Below are 20314 nucleotides of genomic sequence, written 5' to 3'. Positions count from 1 at the left end.
TTTTTGACAGCTGTCAGTGCGGCCACGTGGAGCGGCCTTTTGACAGCTTGCGGTTGTTACTGCGCATGCGCGGCTTCTTTGACAGCTGTCAGTGCGGCCACGTGGAACGGCCTTTGACAGCTGTCATTCTTGTGGTGGATACACTACACCTGAGCGAGAGACGGCTGGAGCTGAAGGGCTGTCAGGGCTCAGTGGAAGCGCCAGGATCAGCGCCAGGCTCCAGCTGGACCTCGGCGCTGATCCTGGCGCTTCTGCTGAGCCCAGAAGAAGCACCGATCAGCTGGAATGTTGCAGCATCTTCAGGGTCTTGTGATTTACATTCAGATGCTTGGCAACTGATTCATATTTATGACGGTCACAGTGTCCCAGTGTCATGTGAAGTGACCAAAACCTGCTGCAACCATCCAGCAGAGGGGGGGAAAAATAAAAACCGAATACCCCCCACCCCACCCCCGCTGCCAATCCTCAACAGACATGCTCACAATGAAAACCTCGAACAGGAGGAAGAGCACCGCCGGGCAGGCAGGCAGGTGTCTTGCTTGGCTGTGGCTTGGGGGGCACTTTTTTTAGTGCCATTGTAGCTTTGAACAGTCACAAAGTGAACTGTTGTAATCCGAGGTCTACCTGTACTTCATCACTTTTTTCCTTTTTTTTTGGTCATCAGGTTTTTGACACCTTGGTAGGTGACTGGTGGTACTCGGATGTTGCCATATCCTAAAAGTGGTACAACGGGTGAAAAGGTTGAAAAGCCCTGACCTAGATTCTAGTCTTTGCTTAGCCAAAGGAACGTAGCCACAGTTTGCTTAGCCACAGGCTCTAGAAACTAGAGTACTGAGAAGAGCAACAAAGATGATTAGGGGACTGGAGGCTAAAACACATGAAGAATGGTTGCTGGAATTGAGTATGTCTAGTTTAATGAAAAGAAAGATGAGGGTGACATGATAGCAGTGTTCCAATATCTCAGGGGCTGCCACAAAGAAGAGGGAGTCAAGTTATTCTCCAAAGCACCTGAAGGCAGGACAAGAAGCAACAGAGGGAAACTAATCAAGGAGAGAAGCAACCTAGAACTAAGAAGAAATTTCCTGACAGAACAATTAATCAGTGGAACAACCTGCCTCCAGAAGTTGTGGATGCTCCAACGCTGGAAGTTTTTAAGAAGAGATTGGACCACCATTTGTCTGAAATGGTATAGGGCAGAATTCCCCAATGTTTCTGGCTTTGCAGACCGGCAGGGAGGGGGCGGGGAGGGAGAAGGGAAGGTTCCCCGCAAGCGCCTAGTAAGCACATGCATGTGCAGCTCCATTTGCATGCGCACTTTTGTCCGCAGCTCACGGATGCACATGTGTGCGTGCTTGCTGGCCGTTTCCACCGTTCGGTTGCAAACCCTTCACGGACTACTAGTGGGCTGCAGCCCAAAAGTTGGGGACCCCTGGTATTGGGTTTTCTGCCTGAACAAGGGGTTGGACCAGAACTCTGGCTGACTGTGTGACCAACCATAATAAAGAGCAGAAGAGTCAGGATTAAGTCTGCCCTCAGCCACATTGGATCAGTTCCTTTTTCTCAGCCCCAAAGCCACGGGGTGATGAACAAGGAAGGTGGAGAGGCCACATTTCATTTAGCAATTTAGCTACAGAAGTTCCCTGGGTGATTTTGGACCATTTCCTGCCTTTCAGCCCCAAATCTGTTGTGATCCCTTGTGATAAGGAGTACCTCTTGAGCTAACAAGAGCGTGCACAGAAAAAGGGGATACTGAGAGTAGTCAGGTTTACGCAGCAACCACACAGATACACTGAGGTGTGTTAAAAACTTTACTTGTGGAATAATACAATAGCACAGTCCAAGATAAAACAGTCCAGGTCATACATGAGTAAAGAGATGATAGCAAATAACAATAGTCCAAGGAGTATCCAATTCAGAGACTTCTTACCAGTCTGTAGGCCAAAAAACACAGTTCTTCAGGTTTTAGCAAACAGTAGCAAACCAACAAACCACAATAATCAGCAAGTAACAGCAAAAGTTACAGAGAGAATAGCAGAGAGAAAGAAGCTATGTCTCTAGCTCCCTCTTATGGCCGTTGGAAAAACAGCATTGGCCAATCATCACACATTTAAAGTGATACAATACAGTTTCTATTACAACACCACAATCATAGTTTATATATATTGCCAACCCAACCAGTTAGGCCATAGTCATCTACCTAACACCTTGCCAGTCAGTGGATTCGGCAGCTGAGTCTGAGGAATCAGATGAGGAGGAGGGGCCTGGAGTGACATTAGAGTCAGAGGAAGGCTCTGAGGAGCTCCAAGACTTACAGTCGGACGAGGAGCCTGACCCCTCTACTCGTGCTAAGGCTGAGACACAGCTGTGCTAGGAGCCTGAGTTGGACAGTGGTGAAGAACAGTTGGGACAAATCCAGGATGCACGAAAGCACCAGCAAGAGAAGCGAGTAGGACAGAGGAATGCAATGGGGCGGCTCCAAAGGCAAAGGAGAAGGCATTAGGAAGCCATGCCTTGGGACTGCTGAGGTCACAGCAGACAAGCGGGTCCTGGAATATCTCTTCGGATCGCAGCTTGTTTTCCCGATACTATGCGGCTCTACATAGCCATCGCCAGCTGGGGATCAGCAGGCGAAGAAGAGAGGACGCTCGGCAATTGCAGGGAACTTGCAAAATCCCTGCTTAGCAGTGAGAAATCCTCCCGTGGTGCCGGTGTTGAGAGAAGGCTCCTGAAGAATGGCTGCCCTGGAGCTGTGACTCAGCAATTTAGAAGGAAGCTACTGACTTCCAGGCAGAGTTAAGAGTGAATATCAAAAGAGAATGAGAATCCCCCCCCCTTCGTTTGTTGATCATTTGAGCGGTGAGCAGCGTGAAGTATTATCCAGCCTTAATTGATTAAAGCGGCAGACAACAATACAGGCTTTTAACAATAGCCGCCTTAGAGAGACTCACAGGCTGATTTGAGGATTCCAGTTACTTCTTTGGTGTTCTTCTTCGATGGACAGACTCTTTCTTTAAATTTTGATAAGTGTTTTTTTTTCTCCTTTTGAAATATCTGGGATCTGGATGGTGATTTGTTAATTCGTTAATGCATAACAGCCTAGAGACCCCCTTTTCTATTTGATCTGGCATCGGTTTTTTTCTTTCTGCTTCTTTCTTGGAGGTTTAACATCGTAACATTTGTCAGCAGAGAAGAGAAGAGGAACTGAACTGAACTGAATTGGACTGCCACGCTTCCTTGAAGAATAAGGAATTTAAATATACTGAACTGGGTTACATCCCCCTTTTTTTTGAATATTGGCTTATTCATATTATTACTTATTTTCTTTCTTTTTTGCCATTGATAGGGCCTATTTACTATATTCTCTCTATATTTTATTTTTTATGCCTTATATAATAACATATTTAACCCCTACTTTAATAAACTTAGAGAAGAAATTGGGTGATTAGGATAATATTGAGAGTACGAGGTGCTTGGGGAGGAGTCTTGGAGATTGAGTAACTGTAGGCTATTTTGGAAGAGCACCAAAGAATAACAGAAATGGCGACCATAACAACTTTTGCCAAGAAGAAGACCATAGTGCCTGTGCCCACACAATCCCCGTCAACTACACCCCTGACAGCTCGCAAATTTCCGGATGAGACAGTGACAGGGAATAAAGACGCTTTATCTATACAGGGAGTTCAGGATATGTTTAAGTCACTTCAAGACTTAATGTTGAAAAATCAGGAGACCACAGCTATAGGATTTGAGGAGTTAAAGAGGGAAATGAAGGCTGAGATGGGTAACCAGATGGAAGGTTTGAAGGGAGAAATAAGGAGTATACATACAAAGCTCCAGGAAATGCAGACAATGGTAGTGAGTCAAGAGGAACGGATCCAGGTGGTAGAAACGAGAATGGATAAGACAGATGTAAAAGGGGAAAGTATGGAACACCGGCTGGTGATAGCTAATAAAGGCCTGGAGGATGAAATAATTGCCCTTCAATTAGATAAATCTGCCTTCTTCCTACGTTTACAAAACATTGAAGAGGACCGAGAGGAGCAGTTGGAAACCATTGTGACAGAGATTTTGGCTGGAGTGCTTGAGGTGAACCCACAAGAGATGTTGAGGGATATAGATGACGTATTTCGGGTTTACACTAGTTATGCACGTTGAAACAAACTCCCGAGAGAGATACATGTCCGACTGAATAAAACAGACATGTCAAACACAAGGCCCGGGGGCCAGATCCAGCCCGCAAAGTGGTTTCATGTGGCCCGCGAAGCCATCCTGGAAATAGTGAGGGAACGGCCCCCACTGCCTTGGCCCTGGCCCAGAGACCCTCCTCCTGCCAGAGACCCTCAGATCTGTCCCACTCCTGCCCAGGCCCCCATAGGCACCCTTGATGCGAATGATTTAGAACTGGCCACGCCCACCCAGGCCATACGCACTCTAACCACGCCCACCCAGTAGGCCACGCCCACCCTGGCCATACCCACCTGGCCCCCTGAGGGCAACTGCAATGCTGATGCGGCCCTCAATGAAATTGAGTTTGACACCCCTGGAATAAAACATCAGTGCGGGAGCAGGTCCTAAGGAAAGCAAGAGAGAAGACTATATCCTTTAAAGGAAGATCAGTAATTATTCTTAAGCAGCTACCAAGAAGAGTGAGAGATAAGAGGAAAAAATATGATTTCCTAACAAGTCAGTTTAGGAAATTTGACATTCGCTACCGATGGCTGATTCCAGAAGGATTGGCTTTTATGTGGCAGGACAAGAGATATTGTATTGATAACTTACAGGATGCCCATGTATTTTTTGAATCTCAGTTCAATCAGGAGAGTGAGGAGGAGTTAGAAGGCAAAAGCCAGGAAGAAGTTCAATTGGATTCCAAGGGGAGAAGTGGAGGATTAAAAGAAAAGAATAGTATAGATAAGGAAGATGCTGGGGAATTGGGTGGCTCGGGCCCTCAAATGGAGACACGGTTAGCAAAAAAAATAATAAAGAATACAGCGAAGCAGTGACATTCAGGAAGAGGTTCACCTTTTTTCTGTCAATATTAAGGGTCTTAATGCTCCTACTAAGAGGGGAAAAACTTGGTCCAAACTTTGTAAATTAAAATATGATATAATTTGTATCCAGGAAGTCCATATCATTAAAAGCCAACAGAATGTACTAGCGTGTCCAAAATTGGGGGAAGTTTTTGTGTCCCTGGCAGAACAAAAGAAAAGGGGAGTAGTGATTTACGTCCGGCGAAATATTGAGGCCCACTGGGTGTATTCAGATAGAGAAGGTAGAGTAGTGATGGTAGAACTTCGATTGGCTCAGAAGAAGATCTTATTGGTAAATGTGTATGCACCAAATTGTAATCAGTGTGCCTTTATATAAAGGTTTATATAAAGTAATAGCAGGGTTAGAATACGAGCATATATGCATCGTAGGAGACTTCAATGCAATAGTAGATGTTGATAAAGACTATACCCCGGGGCAACGTTTACTTAAAGGGGTAAAAAGAACATTGCCTAAGGTGTGGGATCAAGTGAGGGAGGAATTAGGTATATGTGATATATGGCGAGATTTTCACAGGGAAGAGAGGCAATATACTTATTTCTCTCCCAGGCATCAAACATGGACCCGAATTGATATGATATGGGCATCCCATGAATTGAAAGAGATGGTTAGGGAAATAGAGATTACGACTAATGACTGGGCAGATCACAGCCCGTTAGTTTTGGTTTGGAAAGGAGAAAAGAAGAGGTATAGATGGACAATGAGAGCAGCTCTTTTAAAAGAAGAACAATTCAAAAACTTGTTGAACCAGGAAATGGGATACTTTTTTGAGGAGAACAGAAGGGAAGATACACCAATTCAAATTATATGGGACACTGTGAAAGCAGTGATTTGAGGGATAGCAATTAAGTATTCGGCATATAAGTAGAAGAAAGAGAGGGTTAAGAGATTGGAGTTGATGGGAATGTTGACAGAGGCCGAGGAGGCTCTTCAGAAAGACCTATCCTCAGTAATAGCGAGGGAGAGAAAAGATATTACGCGACACGAGATTTCCCTCCTGGATCAACATGAATTATCAGAGAAAATTCAAAAGAATAAACAATTTTTTTTGAACATGCCAACAAGGCTGGAAAATGGTTGTCCTATAGGCTTAGGAAGCGAGCAATCGCGAGAAAAATAGAATGGTTACAGGATGGGATGGGAAATATGGTGGGATCAAATGATCAAAAGAAAAAGGTGATTCAGGAATTTTTTACTGCATTGTATAAGAAAGACCCAATTTTAGAAGAAAGGATTGGAAGTTACCTAGAAAGGGTGGATTTACAGGAGGTTCCTGAGAATGTAAAACAAATTTTGAATTCAGAGATCTCAGAAGGGGAAATAAAGGAGGCAATTAAGAAACAATCGAATGGGAAAACCCCGGGAACGGATGGACTCCCGGCGGAATTATATAAAGAGATGTTGGAAATGTTTAGTGGCCATTTAAAAGATTTATTTAATGAGGTTTTGAGTGAAGGGAAAATACCCCAGTCATGGACAGAGGCTTATATATCTTTGATCCCAAAGGAAGATTCAGATCGTACCTTGGTTAAAAATTATAGACCCATTTCGCTATTGAATGCAGATTATAAAATTTTCTCCTCAATTCTGGAAGGCAGGCTTAAAGTTTTCTTAAGAGAATTTATACATCCAGATCAGAATGGGTTTCTTCCAAATCGGCAAATAAGAGATAATTTGAGAATAGTGATGAATACGTTGGAATATTATGAGATGCACCCTAGCAAACAGTTGGCAATGATTTCTTGACGCTCAGAAAGCATTCGACATGGTTAGTTGGGAATTTTTAATATGTCAGATGATTAAAATGGGATTTGGACCAAATTTTGTAAGAGCTATACAAACAATTTACACTACGCAATCTGCCCTAGTATTATTCAATGGTGAAATGACTGGGAAAATTGATATACAAAAAGGTACGAGACAGGGATGCCCCCTTTCACCTCTACTGTTTATTCTGACTTTAGAACCACTATTGATTATAATTAGGCAAAATAATAATATTAAAGGATTAAAAATAAATGATCAGCAATATAAGCTTCAAGCTTTTGCTGATGACTTAGTTTTTATTTTGGAAGACCCATTGGAATCAGGCCCTAAATTATTGGAGGAAATTAGTGCCTTTGGAGAAGTAGCAGGTTTAAAGATTAATCGAGATAAAACTAAATTTTTGGTAAAGAATATTGGAACTGAATCCAAGGTACAATTACAAGAGGTGATGGGGATCCAAATAGTTAAAAAAGTTAAATATTTAGGTATTTGGCTATCTTCAAGGTGTCCATCTATAAAGGAATTAAATTATCAAAAATTGATGACTGAGATGGAGAAGAAATTAGACAGCTGGAAAAACATTCAACTCTCAATCCTAGGACGAATCACAGTGATTAAGACTCATATTTTGCCAAAGTGGTTATACCTATTCCAAACTGCTCCTGCAAAACTAGATAAGAATTTTTTTAAAAAACTAGAACAGATAGTTGGTAGATTCATATGGAATAATCGAAAGCCGCGTATTAAAAGAAGAACGCTGCAGGAGTACAAAACAAGGGGAGGACTGAGGCTCCCACATTGGGAGCTGTATTACCATGCCTCTGCCTTGGCTTGTATTAGGGACTGGGTTGTGTTATCTAGAAGGAGGGTGTTAACTATTGAAGGATATAACTTAACGCAGGGATGGCATGCCTATCTCTGGACAAGGAAGGATAGTCAATATAAAGTTTTCTCTAATCATTATATTAGGGATGTATTGATAAACTCTTGGCGTATGATGAGAGGGTGGATCTATACAAAAATACCTGGCTGGTTTACTCCTTTGGAAGCTGTAACTTATTCAACGTTACACAATCCAGACAGAAACTATAGGTATAAAGATCTCATAGATATGAGAGGCAATCTTAAATCCAGGGAGGAGTTACATTCTGGGGGCATAGAGTTGGATTGGTGGTCGTATTCTCAAATGAGCTCAAGGTTTAATAGGGATAAGCAGGAATTTGGAATCAATATAATCCCACAAGAATTAGACAAGATTTTATGGGGAAGTGATGCTAAATTTTTATCTAAGACCTATAATCTACTTTTGTTCCATGGGATGGAAGGGGGAACAATAAATGACGTAATGATTGCCTGGGGGTCGCACTATAGAATTAGAAGAGTGGGAACAAATTTGGAAGAAAAATATAAAATTAACGTTAGCAACGGCATTTAAAGAAAATATCTACAAAATGTTGTATAGATGGTACTTAGCTCCCGCACGAATTTCAAAAATGTTTCCCAATGCAAATGACAAATGTTGGAAATGTGATTCTGCCAGGGGCACTTTCTACCATCAATGGTGGACTTGTCCAAAGGTTAGGCGTTACTGGACCAATATAAAAAATTGGTTATTTCAAATAACAGGATATGATTTTCAGTTGGACCCAGCTATTTTCCTCTTGGGGATGAAGCCACAAGAAGTACCCAAAAATGTTTGGTATCTAGTAATACATATTACAACAGCGGCGCGTATGATTTATGCGCAATATTGGAAGATGAAGGACATCCCAACGGACTATCAAGTAATAGAGAAAGTATTACTATGCGCAGAGTCAGATCGAATGACATATATTCTCAAAGGGAAAAGTGAATCACTTTTCAATAAAAGTTGGGACTCCTGGTATTCATGGTTACAAAATAGAATATTTAATCTCAACATGGGAAATACCAGATGATTGTGTATTATTATTTGAGGTATAGCAGGGGTGTCATACTCAATTTCATTGAGGGCTGCATCAGCATTGCGGTTGCCCTCAGGGGGCTGGGTGGGTGTGGCCAGGGTGGGCGTGGCCTACTGGGTGGGCGTGGCTACAGTGTGTATGGCCTACTGGGTGGGCGTGGCCAGCTCTACATCATTCGCATCAAGGGTGCCTATGGGGGCCTGGGCAGGAGTGGGACAGATCTGAGGGTCTCTGGCAGAAGGAGGGTCTCTGGGCCAGGGCCAAGGCAGTGGGGGCCGCTCCCTCACTGTTTCCAGGATGGCTTCGCGGGCCGCATGAAACCACTTCGCGGGCCTGATCTGGCCCCCGGGCCTTGTGTTTGACATGTCTGAGGTATAGAATCTGGAGATATATACAATTATAGATTTCTAATATTTGGTAATTAAAGGTTACTTAGCCTGGGATGCACGAGAAAAAGAAATTAGGGGTAGTATTACACTCCCCGGTCCTGTCTAATGTTGTTTTTTTTTTGTTTTTTTGGTGTCTAGGATGTTTTGGTGTTTTTCTATTTGATGCACTTTTCAGTACTTTGTAATAATGTTCTTGTTTTTTTATTTAAAATTTGTTTAATAAAATTTATATCAAAAAAAGGAGGCCATGCCTTGGTTGAATTATAAAAGGGAAGGTGTGGGAGGTGCTGGTTGCCGAAGGTAAATGTTTGTGTTGAGGATTGAGTTTCTGTAGACTGTTTGTTTGCCTTGGACATTGACTCAGGTCTGTGAGAATAAAAGGGGTTGGTTTTTTTCTTGTGGTTCCTGCCTGTTTCTTGGAAGAGGGGTTTCTCCTTGTGAGTATAACAAGGACTCACATAGGCTGGGACAGAACAAAATCTAGGATATGGTAGCGGAGAGGATGCTGGCCTAGGGGCAGAGAGACCCAGTTTCTAATCCCCTCCCCCATAGCCACAGAAACCCCTATTGGATTTTGAACCAGTCCCTATCTTGTTAACTCACTTCTCATAGGATTAACAGAATACAGATGGTCCTTGACTTAGGACCATCATCGAGCCCCAGATTTTTGTGAGTCACTTGTTAAGTGAGTTTTGTCCCATTTTACAACATTTCATGCCATATCTGTTAAGTGAATCACCGCAGTTGGTAAGTTAGTCACAGTGAATCTGGCTTCCCCATTGACTCTGCTTTTCAGAAGGTCACAAAAGGTGATCACATGACCTCCCGGGTCACTGCAACCTTAAAAAAAATATGAATCAGTTGCCAAGCGTCTGAATTTTGATCACATGACCATGAGGATGCTGCAATGGTTTTAAGTGTGAAGAACGGGGATAAGTCACTTTTTTTCAGTGCTGTTGTAAGCCAAGGACCACCTGTAACAGAGGTGGATATCCAACCCCCTCCCTGCTCAAGCACAAGGCCCTATACCAGGGGTAGGCAACCTTGGCTCTTTTATGACTCGTGGACTTCAACTCCCAGAATTCCTGAGCCAGCATTGGGACGTCCATAAGTCATAAAAGAGCCAACCTACCCCTGCCCCAGACCATTCCCAACGAATGGCTGTCCAATCTTTTCTTTTGAAATTGTTGGAAGAAAAGTCTTCATTATGGTTCATCCAAGCTGGGAATAAACACGGCAACTGCTTTGGGAAGAAGGTTGTAGTTTATTGAAGGGGAGAACCAGACGGGAAGATGGCTGGCAGAAAAGAAGGACTGACGACATGTAAGGAGTAGGCTTTTATACCCTCTGGATGCTTTTGTTTAGAGTTGCTGAATTAAGGAGCAACTCCCTGACAGTTAGAACAATTAACCAGTGGAACAACCTGCCTCCAGAAGCTGTGAATGCTCCAACAGTGGAGGTTTTTACGAAGAGACTGGGCAGCCATTTGTCTAAAATGGTATAGGGTTTCCTGCCTGAGCAGGGGGTTGGACTAGATGACCTCCAAGGTCCCTTCCAACTTTATTTATTTGTTTATTATTATTATTATTATTATTATTATTATTATTATTATTATTATTATTATTATTATTTTATTATTATTATTATTATTATTATTATTATTATTATTATTATTATTAATCGCACAGTCAGCCAGATGTTCAGACTGGATTTGGCATTTTTGTCTACCTATCGAGTCCTTACCAAGGACCTGGGATAGGCAGATGTGGATGTTTGATGGTATTATAGATATTGTTGCAGGATGGAAGCAGTTCCTAGTAAGGCTGCCTTTTGCAATTGACTAATGGCGAATTTGTCAATGCCAATGGTGTTCAAGTGGTGCTCCCGTTGTTTTGGGATTGCACCCAAGGCGCTTATTACTATTGGTACTACCCTTGCTTGCCTTTGCCCCAGTCTTTCTATGTCTATTTGTAGGTCTTTGTATTTTGTTATTTTCTCCAGTTCTTTCTTGTCTATTCTGCTGTCTCCAGGCACTGCCATGTCCACTATCCAGAATTTTTTTTCTTTCTTATCAACAATTGTTAAGTCCGGGGTGTTATGTTGCAGGTGGTTGTCTGTTTGAATTCTGAAGTCCCAGAACAGTTTAACTTTATCATTTTCTATGACTTTCTCTATATTATTATTATTATTATTATTATTATTATTATTATTATTATTATTATTATTATTATTCTTTTATTCATTAAACATGAACCTCAGTCAACTGGAGATTCAAACTGACTGGCGCTGATGGTTGACACAGGTTGCTACCAGCATCCTAGGTATCAACCAGGTACCTCCTTAAAATGTTCCGAGTAGCACAGTTTTTTGTAGCATTGCTGGAGTTATTGCAGGAAGCTGCAGTTTCTTGATGTATTTTGCAAAGTTTTTGGACATAGTTCCCAGTGCCCCGATGACAATGGGTATCACCGTTACACGTTTCATCCATAATCGTGCAGTTTCGATGGCCAGGTTGTGATATTTCGTAATTTTTTCCAGTTCTTGTTCTTCGACTCTGGCATCTCCTGGTACAGCGATATCAATCACCTGTACGCTTCGGTTCCCTACGACTGCGATATCTGGCGTGTTGTGTTCCAAATGGCGATCTGTCTGTATTCGGAAGTCCCACAAGATCTTCACCCTCTCATTCTCAACAACTTTTTCCATCCTATGTTCCCACGACTTTTCCATCCTATGTTCCCACGACTTTTCGGACACAGGCAAGTCGTATTTTTTATACTATTATTGTTATTGTTAAAGGTAAAGGTAAAGGTTCCCCCGCACATGCGTGCTAGTCGTTTCCAACTCTAGGGGCCGGTGCTCACCTCCGTTTCAAAGCCGAAGAGTCAGCGCTTGTCCGAGGACGTCTCCGTGGTCATGTGGCCGGCATGACTAGACGCCAAAGGCGCACGGAACGCTGTTACCTTCCCACCGTAGTGGTCCCTATTTTTCTACTTGCATTTTTACGTGCTTTCGGACTGCTAGGTTGGCAGAAGCTGGGACGAGTAACAGGCGCTCACTCTGTTACGCGGCACTCGGGATTCGACCCGCCAAACTGCCGACCTTCTGATCGACAAGCTCAGCGTCCTAACCCACTGAGCCATCCCGTCCCTTATATTGTTATTATTAAATATGTAATAATATAATTATATAATACTAATACTATTAATAATAATGTCTCAGTCCTAAAATCAGTCAAATAATAACTCTGCCCTGAGGGCAAAGTGGAAAAGGCTGATTTCCCCTAGTTATTACTTCGATCCCCTCCCCGTTTTTTGGCAAGATTTCTTTTAATGAAAGAAACAACAATAAAGGGAGACCTTTGCCCACAGCCTCTCCTCCTATGTTTAATCACTAAAATCCAGCCAAATTAGCAGAGCAGGCACAGGCAGTCTTTCCCCAACCGGCTGCCCACTGGATATAAATCTAAGAGGTGTAGTGTTACAGTTCCCATAATCCTCAACCCTTATGGCCTATAAGGAGTTTCATGCTCTCCTGGTTTTGTCCTCAGATACCCCTGAGCTGTGTTACAACTCCATCTAACTGGGATGGGAAAAACCCTGGTATTTACCGAAGTCGGGCGAAGTCGGGCGCGGTGTTCGTTGCCTGGACTCCAAACTAAAGTATTGTAAACTTGGTTTACGGGAAATCAAGGCGGGCAGGAGGACTAGTTGGACTGGATGACCTCCAAGGTCCCTTCCAACTTATTATTATTATTATTATTATTATTATTATTATTATTATTATTATTATTATTATTATTATTATTATTATTATTATTATTTATTAATTATTATTATTAATTATTATTAAGACCGGGCCGAGCGAGAAAGCCCCGCGAACGCCACAGCCGGCAGCTTTTAACCAACCAAGTTAAAGCAGCTTCTCCACGCTGCGAGAACAAACGTTGCGCGGACGGAACGCGTGTCGCTCAGTTACGTGTGCACGCACGCCTGTGGCCAAATTGCATTTTCCCCCCCTCTCTCTCTCCCGGGGGGGCGGAAAGGGGGTAAAATCCCTTCGAGGTCAGCATTTTCCACCCCCCCCCCACACTTAACTCGCAGCAGCTGCGATCTCGATGGGTTAAAATAAAGGAAGGGAAAGCTTCGATTCACCCCTCTTTGACCCCCCCCCCCATCCACCCACTCCGGATTTGAAGCAACAGGAAAGACTCCGATTTGGCTTACCTCAAGAAAGAAAGAGCCGGGACGGGTTTTGACCCAAGTTTGCGCAATTCTCCTTTTTCCCGCCAATCAATGCACCGCCGCCACCACCACCACCACCCTACTTCCCGGCCGCTTAGTTGATTTTGTCTAGCGGGAAAGGCGGACCGAAAGCGGAGCGGCTTTTCCGTGGCTGGCTGGTTGGCAACGTTTGCGGTGGGATTTCCCGGCTTCCGAGGCTGCGGGGTGGAAAGCGGAGCGGCGATCGGGATTCCTCGGCTGCGCAACATGGTCCCCGAGCTCTGTTGGCTCTCCTGCTTCGTGGCAGGTAGTGGGGAGACGCTGCCACCCGAGTTGGGGGGCGGCGATTCAGTCCCCCCCCCCGGAGGGACGATTTTGGGCGGGGAAGGGGGTCAAAGCACCTCTTTCTATTTCTCTTTCTCTTTCTATTATTTCTATTTCTATTTCTCTCTCTCTCTCTCTCTCTCTCTCTCTCTCTCTCTCTCTCACCTGGTTCCAATGTTGGTTTGTTTTTCTGCCCACTTTCGACTAATTCCAATTCGAGGTTCGCTTTTGTGAGGCTTGCCTTTTGCTTTGGCGTTCTTTCGGACGCACCCCTCCTCCTCCTCCCGTCCCCGTCGGTCTTTTTTTTAACTCTTCTTCCCGGTTTGGAATTCGAATCCTGGGCGGGAGAATTCCCATGAAAGCCTCTCCGCCTTTAAAAGAACCTTTGGGGGGACCCAACCTAACCAAGGAGAGAGAACCTGCCGAAAAAGCCAACACAGTGCTAGGCTGCATTAACAGAGGGACGGAATCAAGATCAAGGGAAGTACTAATGCCGCTTTACAATGCTTTGGTAAGGCCACACCTGGAATACTGCATCCAGTTTGGGTCACCACGATGTAAAAAAGATGTCGAGACTCTAGAAAGGGTACAGAGAAGAGCAACAAAGATGATTGGGGGACTGGAGGCTAAAACATATAGGGAAAGGTTGCTGGAATTGGGTATGTGTAGTTTAACGAAGAGAAGGGTGAGGGGTGACATGATAGCAGTGTTCGAATATCTCAGGGGCTGCCACAAAGAAGAGGGAGTCAAGCTATTCTCCAAAGCACCTGAAAGCAGGGCAAGAAGCAACGGATGGAAACTAGTCAAGGAGAGAAGCAACCTAGAACTAAGGAGAAACTTCCTGACAGTTAGAACAATTAACCAGTGGAACAACCTGCCTCCAGAGGTGGTGAATGCTCCAACACTGGAAGTTTTTAAGAAGAGACTGGACAGCCATTTGCCTGAAATGGTATAGGGTTTCCTGCCTGAGCAGGGGGTTGGACTAGATGACCTCCAAGGTCCCTTCCAACTTATTATTATTATTATTATTATTATTATTATTATTATAGGAGTAAGGAGAAATTTCCTGACTGTCGGAACGATTCATCAGTGGGAACGACTTGCCTCCAGAAGAAGGGTGCTTCAAAACTGGGGGGGGGTTAAGAAGGGACTGGACAGTCACTTGTCTGAAATGGTGTAGGCCCAGGGTCTTCTGCTTGAGCAAGCGGGCTGGACTGGAAGACCTCCAAGGTCCCTTCCAACTCTTGTTTTTCTCTTACTCCATCCCCCCCGCCAAGATTTTGCTTTCTTGTTTTAGTTTTTTTTTTTCTAGCCTTCTGTGCTGCGCTTAAGTTACCTTGGATTCTGCCTGTTCTCTGTAGGTCCCACCAGTTTAGTGAGATTTACATCCAGGTGGAAGGGGAATTCTAGAGGTAGTCCTTGATTTTGTTTAATAACCATTCAAAGTTATAACAGCACCGAGAAAAGGGACTTATGACCATTTTTCACCACTTACGACCATTGCAACATCCCTGTGGTCATGTGATGAAAATTCAGATGCTTGGCAACTGGCATGTGCTTATGACAGTTGCAGCATCCGGCGGTCAGGAGATCACCTTTTGCAGCCTTCTAACAAGCAAAGCCAATGGGCAAGCCAAATTCACGTCACAGCTGTGTTACTAATGTAACAACTGCAGTGATTCGTTGCCTTGGAAGAGTGAGGAAGATTCTCAGGGATGACTCACACCCTGGACGGTATCTCTTTACTCTCCTACCATCGAGTAGGAGATATAGGAGTATAGCCAGCCGTACCAACAGGCTGAAAAACAGCTTCTATCCGTGGGCTGTTAGGCTTTTGAATGAGAAATAACTTTTGTGAACTTTTGTGAATTTTATGCAGAATTGACTTGGGAGGCCGGTGTGTGGTGTAGTTGGTTCACATGGTGTAGTAAGATGGAGGGTTTGTTGTCACTGTGTGTTGGGGGGTGGGAGCACAAAGGGAGGCTCAGCTAATCTCAATGTACACATAGTTGTACTTTGACAATAAAGGTTCATTTCAACAACTGAGACAAGAAAGGGCCTAAAATGGGGCAAAACTCACTTAACAACTGTCTTGCTTACCAACTGAAATTTTGGGCTTAGTATTGGTCATATGTCGAGGACTAAATCTAATGGGAAATAAATCAGCAAAGAAATTCATGCAGTTGAAAGCAAAGTTCTACAGAACTTGGCGGGATCTCTTCCCTACAGCAGAGGTCGCCAACCTTTTGGGCACCAGAGATTTTCCACGGACCGGAGGGGGCGTGGTTTCATGTACCGCCTGCATCCTGCAGATGGGGCTTTGCTTGTTTGTGCGGACTGGTTTCTGGTATGCCGCGGACCAGTGCTGGACCAGGGTAGGGGACCCCCCTGCCCTGCAGGAGATCCAAGCTGAGTTTGCACATAACAAACTGAAGCACAAAGCAAGTTACATTTTCACCCGGTGTGTTGTGGGAACTTGGCCCGTGTAGTTCACTTGATGGATTTGAACTGTCATTGATGAAACACGCCAAGATTGTATGCATGGGAAAAATTGGGCTGGTGAGAGGGGAAAACTGCTATTGGAAAACTGCAACAGCTAAAAAGGGCAAGTTTAAGCTTTGTTGAGGTACAGGCTGTAGATGATGAACTAATCATGAACTAATGACATAAAAAACCCCAGCTCTGGGGACAAGTTTGTCCTGCAGTGCCTGAGCTCACAGCTTGCTTTTTAAATAGTAATTTTATTTAAAAAATCACAATTACGATAATAAAGAACAAATATAAACTTAAAACAAAGAACAACAGAATAAAAAGGAAAAAAAATAGAAGATGCAGAAAAAAGTAGGAAGAAAATCAGAGAAAAAAAAAGAAAAAATAGGAATATGGTGAAGAAAAAAACCCCTAACCTTCCCCCTTCATTGCAGGTGTAAACAGGTAACTTAACACATTCTCTTAAAATACAACAAATGATCCCTTCTTTTCACATTCCATCTCTTATCTATAAGGAAATCCTTAAAATCCTGGTCATTGGCAAAACCTGCTGGAGATGCTGCCTTGCGGTCTCCTTGCAAGGAGCAGTTCTATGGAGTGCTTATGGGTGATTTCCAGTCTTTCCTTGTCCAGAGAGGAATTACAATCATCTCTGTTTCAAAGCCGAAGAGCCAGCGCTTGTCCGAGGACGTCTGCGTGGTCATGTGGCTGGCATGACTAGATGCCAAAGGCACACGGAACGCTGTTACCTTCCCACCGTAGTTGGCCCCTATTTTTCTACTTGCATTTTTTACGTGCTTTCGAACTGCTAGGTTGGCAGAAGCTGGGACGAGTAACAGGCGCTCACTCTGTTACGCGGCACTCGGGATTTGACCCGCCAAACTGCCGACCTTCTGATCGACAACCTCAGCGTCCTAACCCACTGAGCCACCGTGTCCCATAGTGTCACAAATAAGAAGCATTAAAAAAATAAAAGAAGACAAGATAATATTTAACAACTGTCAGTGGGCAGTCAAAGTCAGCCTAATTTTGCAGACGGCATAACAAAATTTAGCCGCATTCAAATAGACTACATCTGTCTGATCTGATGACAATTGTAGATTAAAAAAAAGATTGGTGTTTCCCAGGTGAGGTGCTATGAGATGGGTCCATGAGTCCTTACAGAAAGGTACAGTAGAGTTAGTAGGATGTGAGCTATAGTTTCAATGGTCCCTTGTCCATAGGGTAACAGGAGCCTTGGTGGAGCAGTGGGCTAATGCCTCCTTAAGTAACACCAGCTGCCTGCAATTAGTGCAGGTTCGCATCCCACCAGGCTCAAGGTTGACTCAGCCTTCCATCCTTCCCAGGTAGGTAAAATGAGGACCCAGATTGTTGGGGGCAATAAGCTGACTTTGTAATAATGCCGCTTTGGGGGGGAAAAGCCCTAATAAGCAGGCATATACATAGAATGAAGGCTATTGCTAAGCACATTGGTTTGTGCTTAAATTGTAAGCCGCCCTGAGTCTTCGGAGAAGGGCGGGATATAAATGGGATTAAAAAAACAAACAGTCTCAGCTCATATAAGATTTACTTGCAGTATATCAGTCTTCCAAGACTGCTGTGGGAGTTAAAAATTTAAAGTGATGCACTTGATGCCATGTTGTTTCTCATGATTGTTTGGTGGGAGTTTAAGATTGCATTATTTTTCAACATGGGCCGGTAAATAATTTTGATTTTGGCGACCCCAGAGAGAAACTTGGGGCTGGCCTAGAGGTTCTAGGTCCCACACTTTAAAAACACTGCTTTAATCTGTCTCAGGGGCTGGGAAACAGCACTTAAAAAGAGACTAGCAAGGTGAATTTGTGCAGGGAGAAAGGCAAATGGGAATAACTGAGCCAGCACCAGGCCTATGCCACAATTTTGTTGTGAGGATAAAAGTGTGCGAGGAATACCAGGATACAAATACAGCCTTGCATATCTACTGTGCCGTTATCTCCATTTGCAGACCTTTTTTTTTTACTTGCAGAGCAACTTTTGATGTTTCTTTACGCAGGATTTCATATCCACAATTTGTACACTTTCGATTTCGTTTTCTGTCATTTCCAATCATTTTTTATTGTTTTGTTTACACCCTTTTTAATTCTTGCAGATCTGCCTATTTCAGGGAAGGCAGGAAATAGCATGTGAAGCAACTATGATTTGTAAGCTAAAAACTGGAAGGGGAAAACACTTTGCATCATCAGCAAATTAGGATTTAGATCAAATTGTTTGTGGTTTGGGTTTTGTGTTTTGTTTTGTTTTTAAATTGAAAACTCAGTTTGGAGGGCAGGGATTGATGAAGTTATTTTTCTACCTGACATAGAGCAGCAATGAGTTAAGCTATGGTCAGGGGTGTCAAACTCAATTTCATTGAGGGCCGCATCAGCATTGCGGTTGCCCTCAAGGGGCTGGGTGGGTGTGGCCTGGGTGGGCGTGGCCTGGGTGGGCGTGGCTAGAGTGCGTATGGCCTACTGGGTGGGCATGGCCAGCTCTACATCGTTCGCATCAAGGGTGCCTGTGGGGGCCTGGGCAGGAGTGGGACAGATCTGAGGGTCTCTGGCAGAAGGAGGGTCTCGGCCAGGGCCAAGGCAGTGGGGGCCGTTCCCTCACTGTTTCCAGGATGGCTTCGCGGGCCACATGAAACCATTTCGCGGGCCGGATCCGGCCCCCGGGCCTTGTGTTTGACATGTCTGAGCTATGTAATATCCCAATGCAAGCAGATTATTAAACATATGAAGAATGCAGGAATTGGGAGTGTCCAGTTTACTGAAAAGTAGAATTAGGGGCAACATGATAGTCTTCCAATATTTGAGGGGCTGGCCCAAAGAAGAGGGGGGCAACCTATTTTCCAAAGCACCAGAAAGCAAGACAAGAAACAGTGGATGGAAACTAATCAAGGAGAAAAGCAACTTGGAATTAAGGAGAAACTTCCTAGCAGGACAATTAACCTGTGGAACGGCATTCCTGTAGACGTTTTGGGTTCTCTATCACTGGAGGCTTTTAAGAAGAGACTGGACAGTCACTTGTCTGAAATGGTATAGACTCTTCTTGTCGAGCAGGGGGGGTTAGACTAGATGACCTCCAAGGTCCTTTCCAACTCTGTTATTCTATGAAACCTCTGCATCTCCTTACCCCCCAAATGTTTGCATAAGAGTCCATTTATTTAATAAGACTGTAATAATGATCTCAGAGCAGAAGTCTTCTTTTGGAAACTTCCTTGTTCCTTGCTTCCTCCCTCCCTCTCTTGACAATCTCATAAAAGGGGTCTATTTCATAACCAAAACCAATGTCATCCCTTTCGTGTGCCTTGCAGCTGTTGCCACCCAAAGTTTGGTCCTTGATGGAACGCTATCCTGTCCAAGGGTATCTATCCAAGGTGGGGGCATCTCTCTCTCCGATGGATATCATCCAGGAAGCATCCTGACCTTTTCCTGCCCAGTTGGCACGTACCCGTATCCCACACCCAGCCGAGTCTGCCAGTCGGATGGCAAATGGACCCCCATGCACCATCCTAGTGGAAAACCCACCGCAGTGGCACGTTGCAGAGGTAAGTGTTAGGCTACCGTTTACACATCATGTTAACAAGTTATAACTACGGGTAGTCCTCCACTTACGACCGTAACTGAGCCCCTTAATTTCTGCTGCTAAGCAAAGCAAGACAGTTGTTAAGTGAGTTCCCCCCCCATTTTATGACCTTTGTTGCCCCAGCTCTTATGTGAATCACCGCAGTTGCTAAGTTAATAACATGGTTGTTAAGTGAATCTGGCTTCCCCTTGGACTTTGCTTGTCAGCAGTGTAGGGAAAAGAATTCAGACCCGGGTCGATAGAGATGCTCTGAACCAGCCAGGCAGCCTCGTCTCTCTCTCAAAAAAAAAAACACCTGAGCAACTGCCCGCTGAACTTTTATTCACCTCCTTTTTCTGAATACCAAATACAACATTGCATAAACCCCATCAATCTCAAAAAAAATAGGATACATAGTGATAATTGGATACGTAGTGAGAACTACTCAGGTGCCTATGAGATCATTACAAAAACAAGATACTAAAAGATACCGTATTTATCGGCGTATAACACGCACCGGCGTATAACACGCACCTCATTTTAAAAA

The 20314-nt window shown here is 43.9% G+C and overlaps 1 protein-coding gene across 1 annotated transcript in view; it reads left to right on the top strand.

Annotated features, from left to right (window-relative positions):
• Nucleotides 1–13396: 13396 nt before the first annotated feature.
• Nucleotides 13397–20314, top strand: part of LOC308664609 (complement C2-like) — a 57887-nt gene continuing 50969 nt past the window's right edge. The window contains exons 1-2 of the mRNA XM_081322002.1: nucleotides 13397–13678; nucleotides 19517–19750. Of these exons, the coding sequence (XP_081178128.1) occupies nucleotides 13639–13678; nucleotides 19517–19750 (274 nt within the window). The 5' untranslated portion in view covers nucleotides 13397–13638. The remainder of the gene's footprint in view (nucleotides 13679–19516; nucleotides 19751–20314) is intronic.

This window comes from Vipera berus (genome assembly GCF_964194415.1).
Source record: "Vipera berus genome assembly, chromosome: 2".
NCBI classification, from domain to species: Eukaryota; Metazoa; Chordata; class Lepidosauria; order Squamata; family Viperidae; genus Vipera; species Vipera berus.
This window is presented reverse-complemented; position numbering and strand designations above follow the sequence as displayed.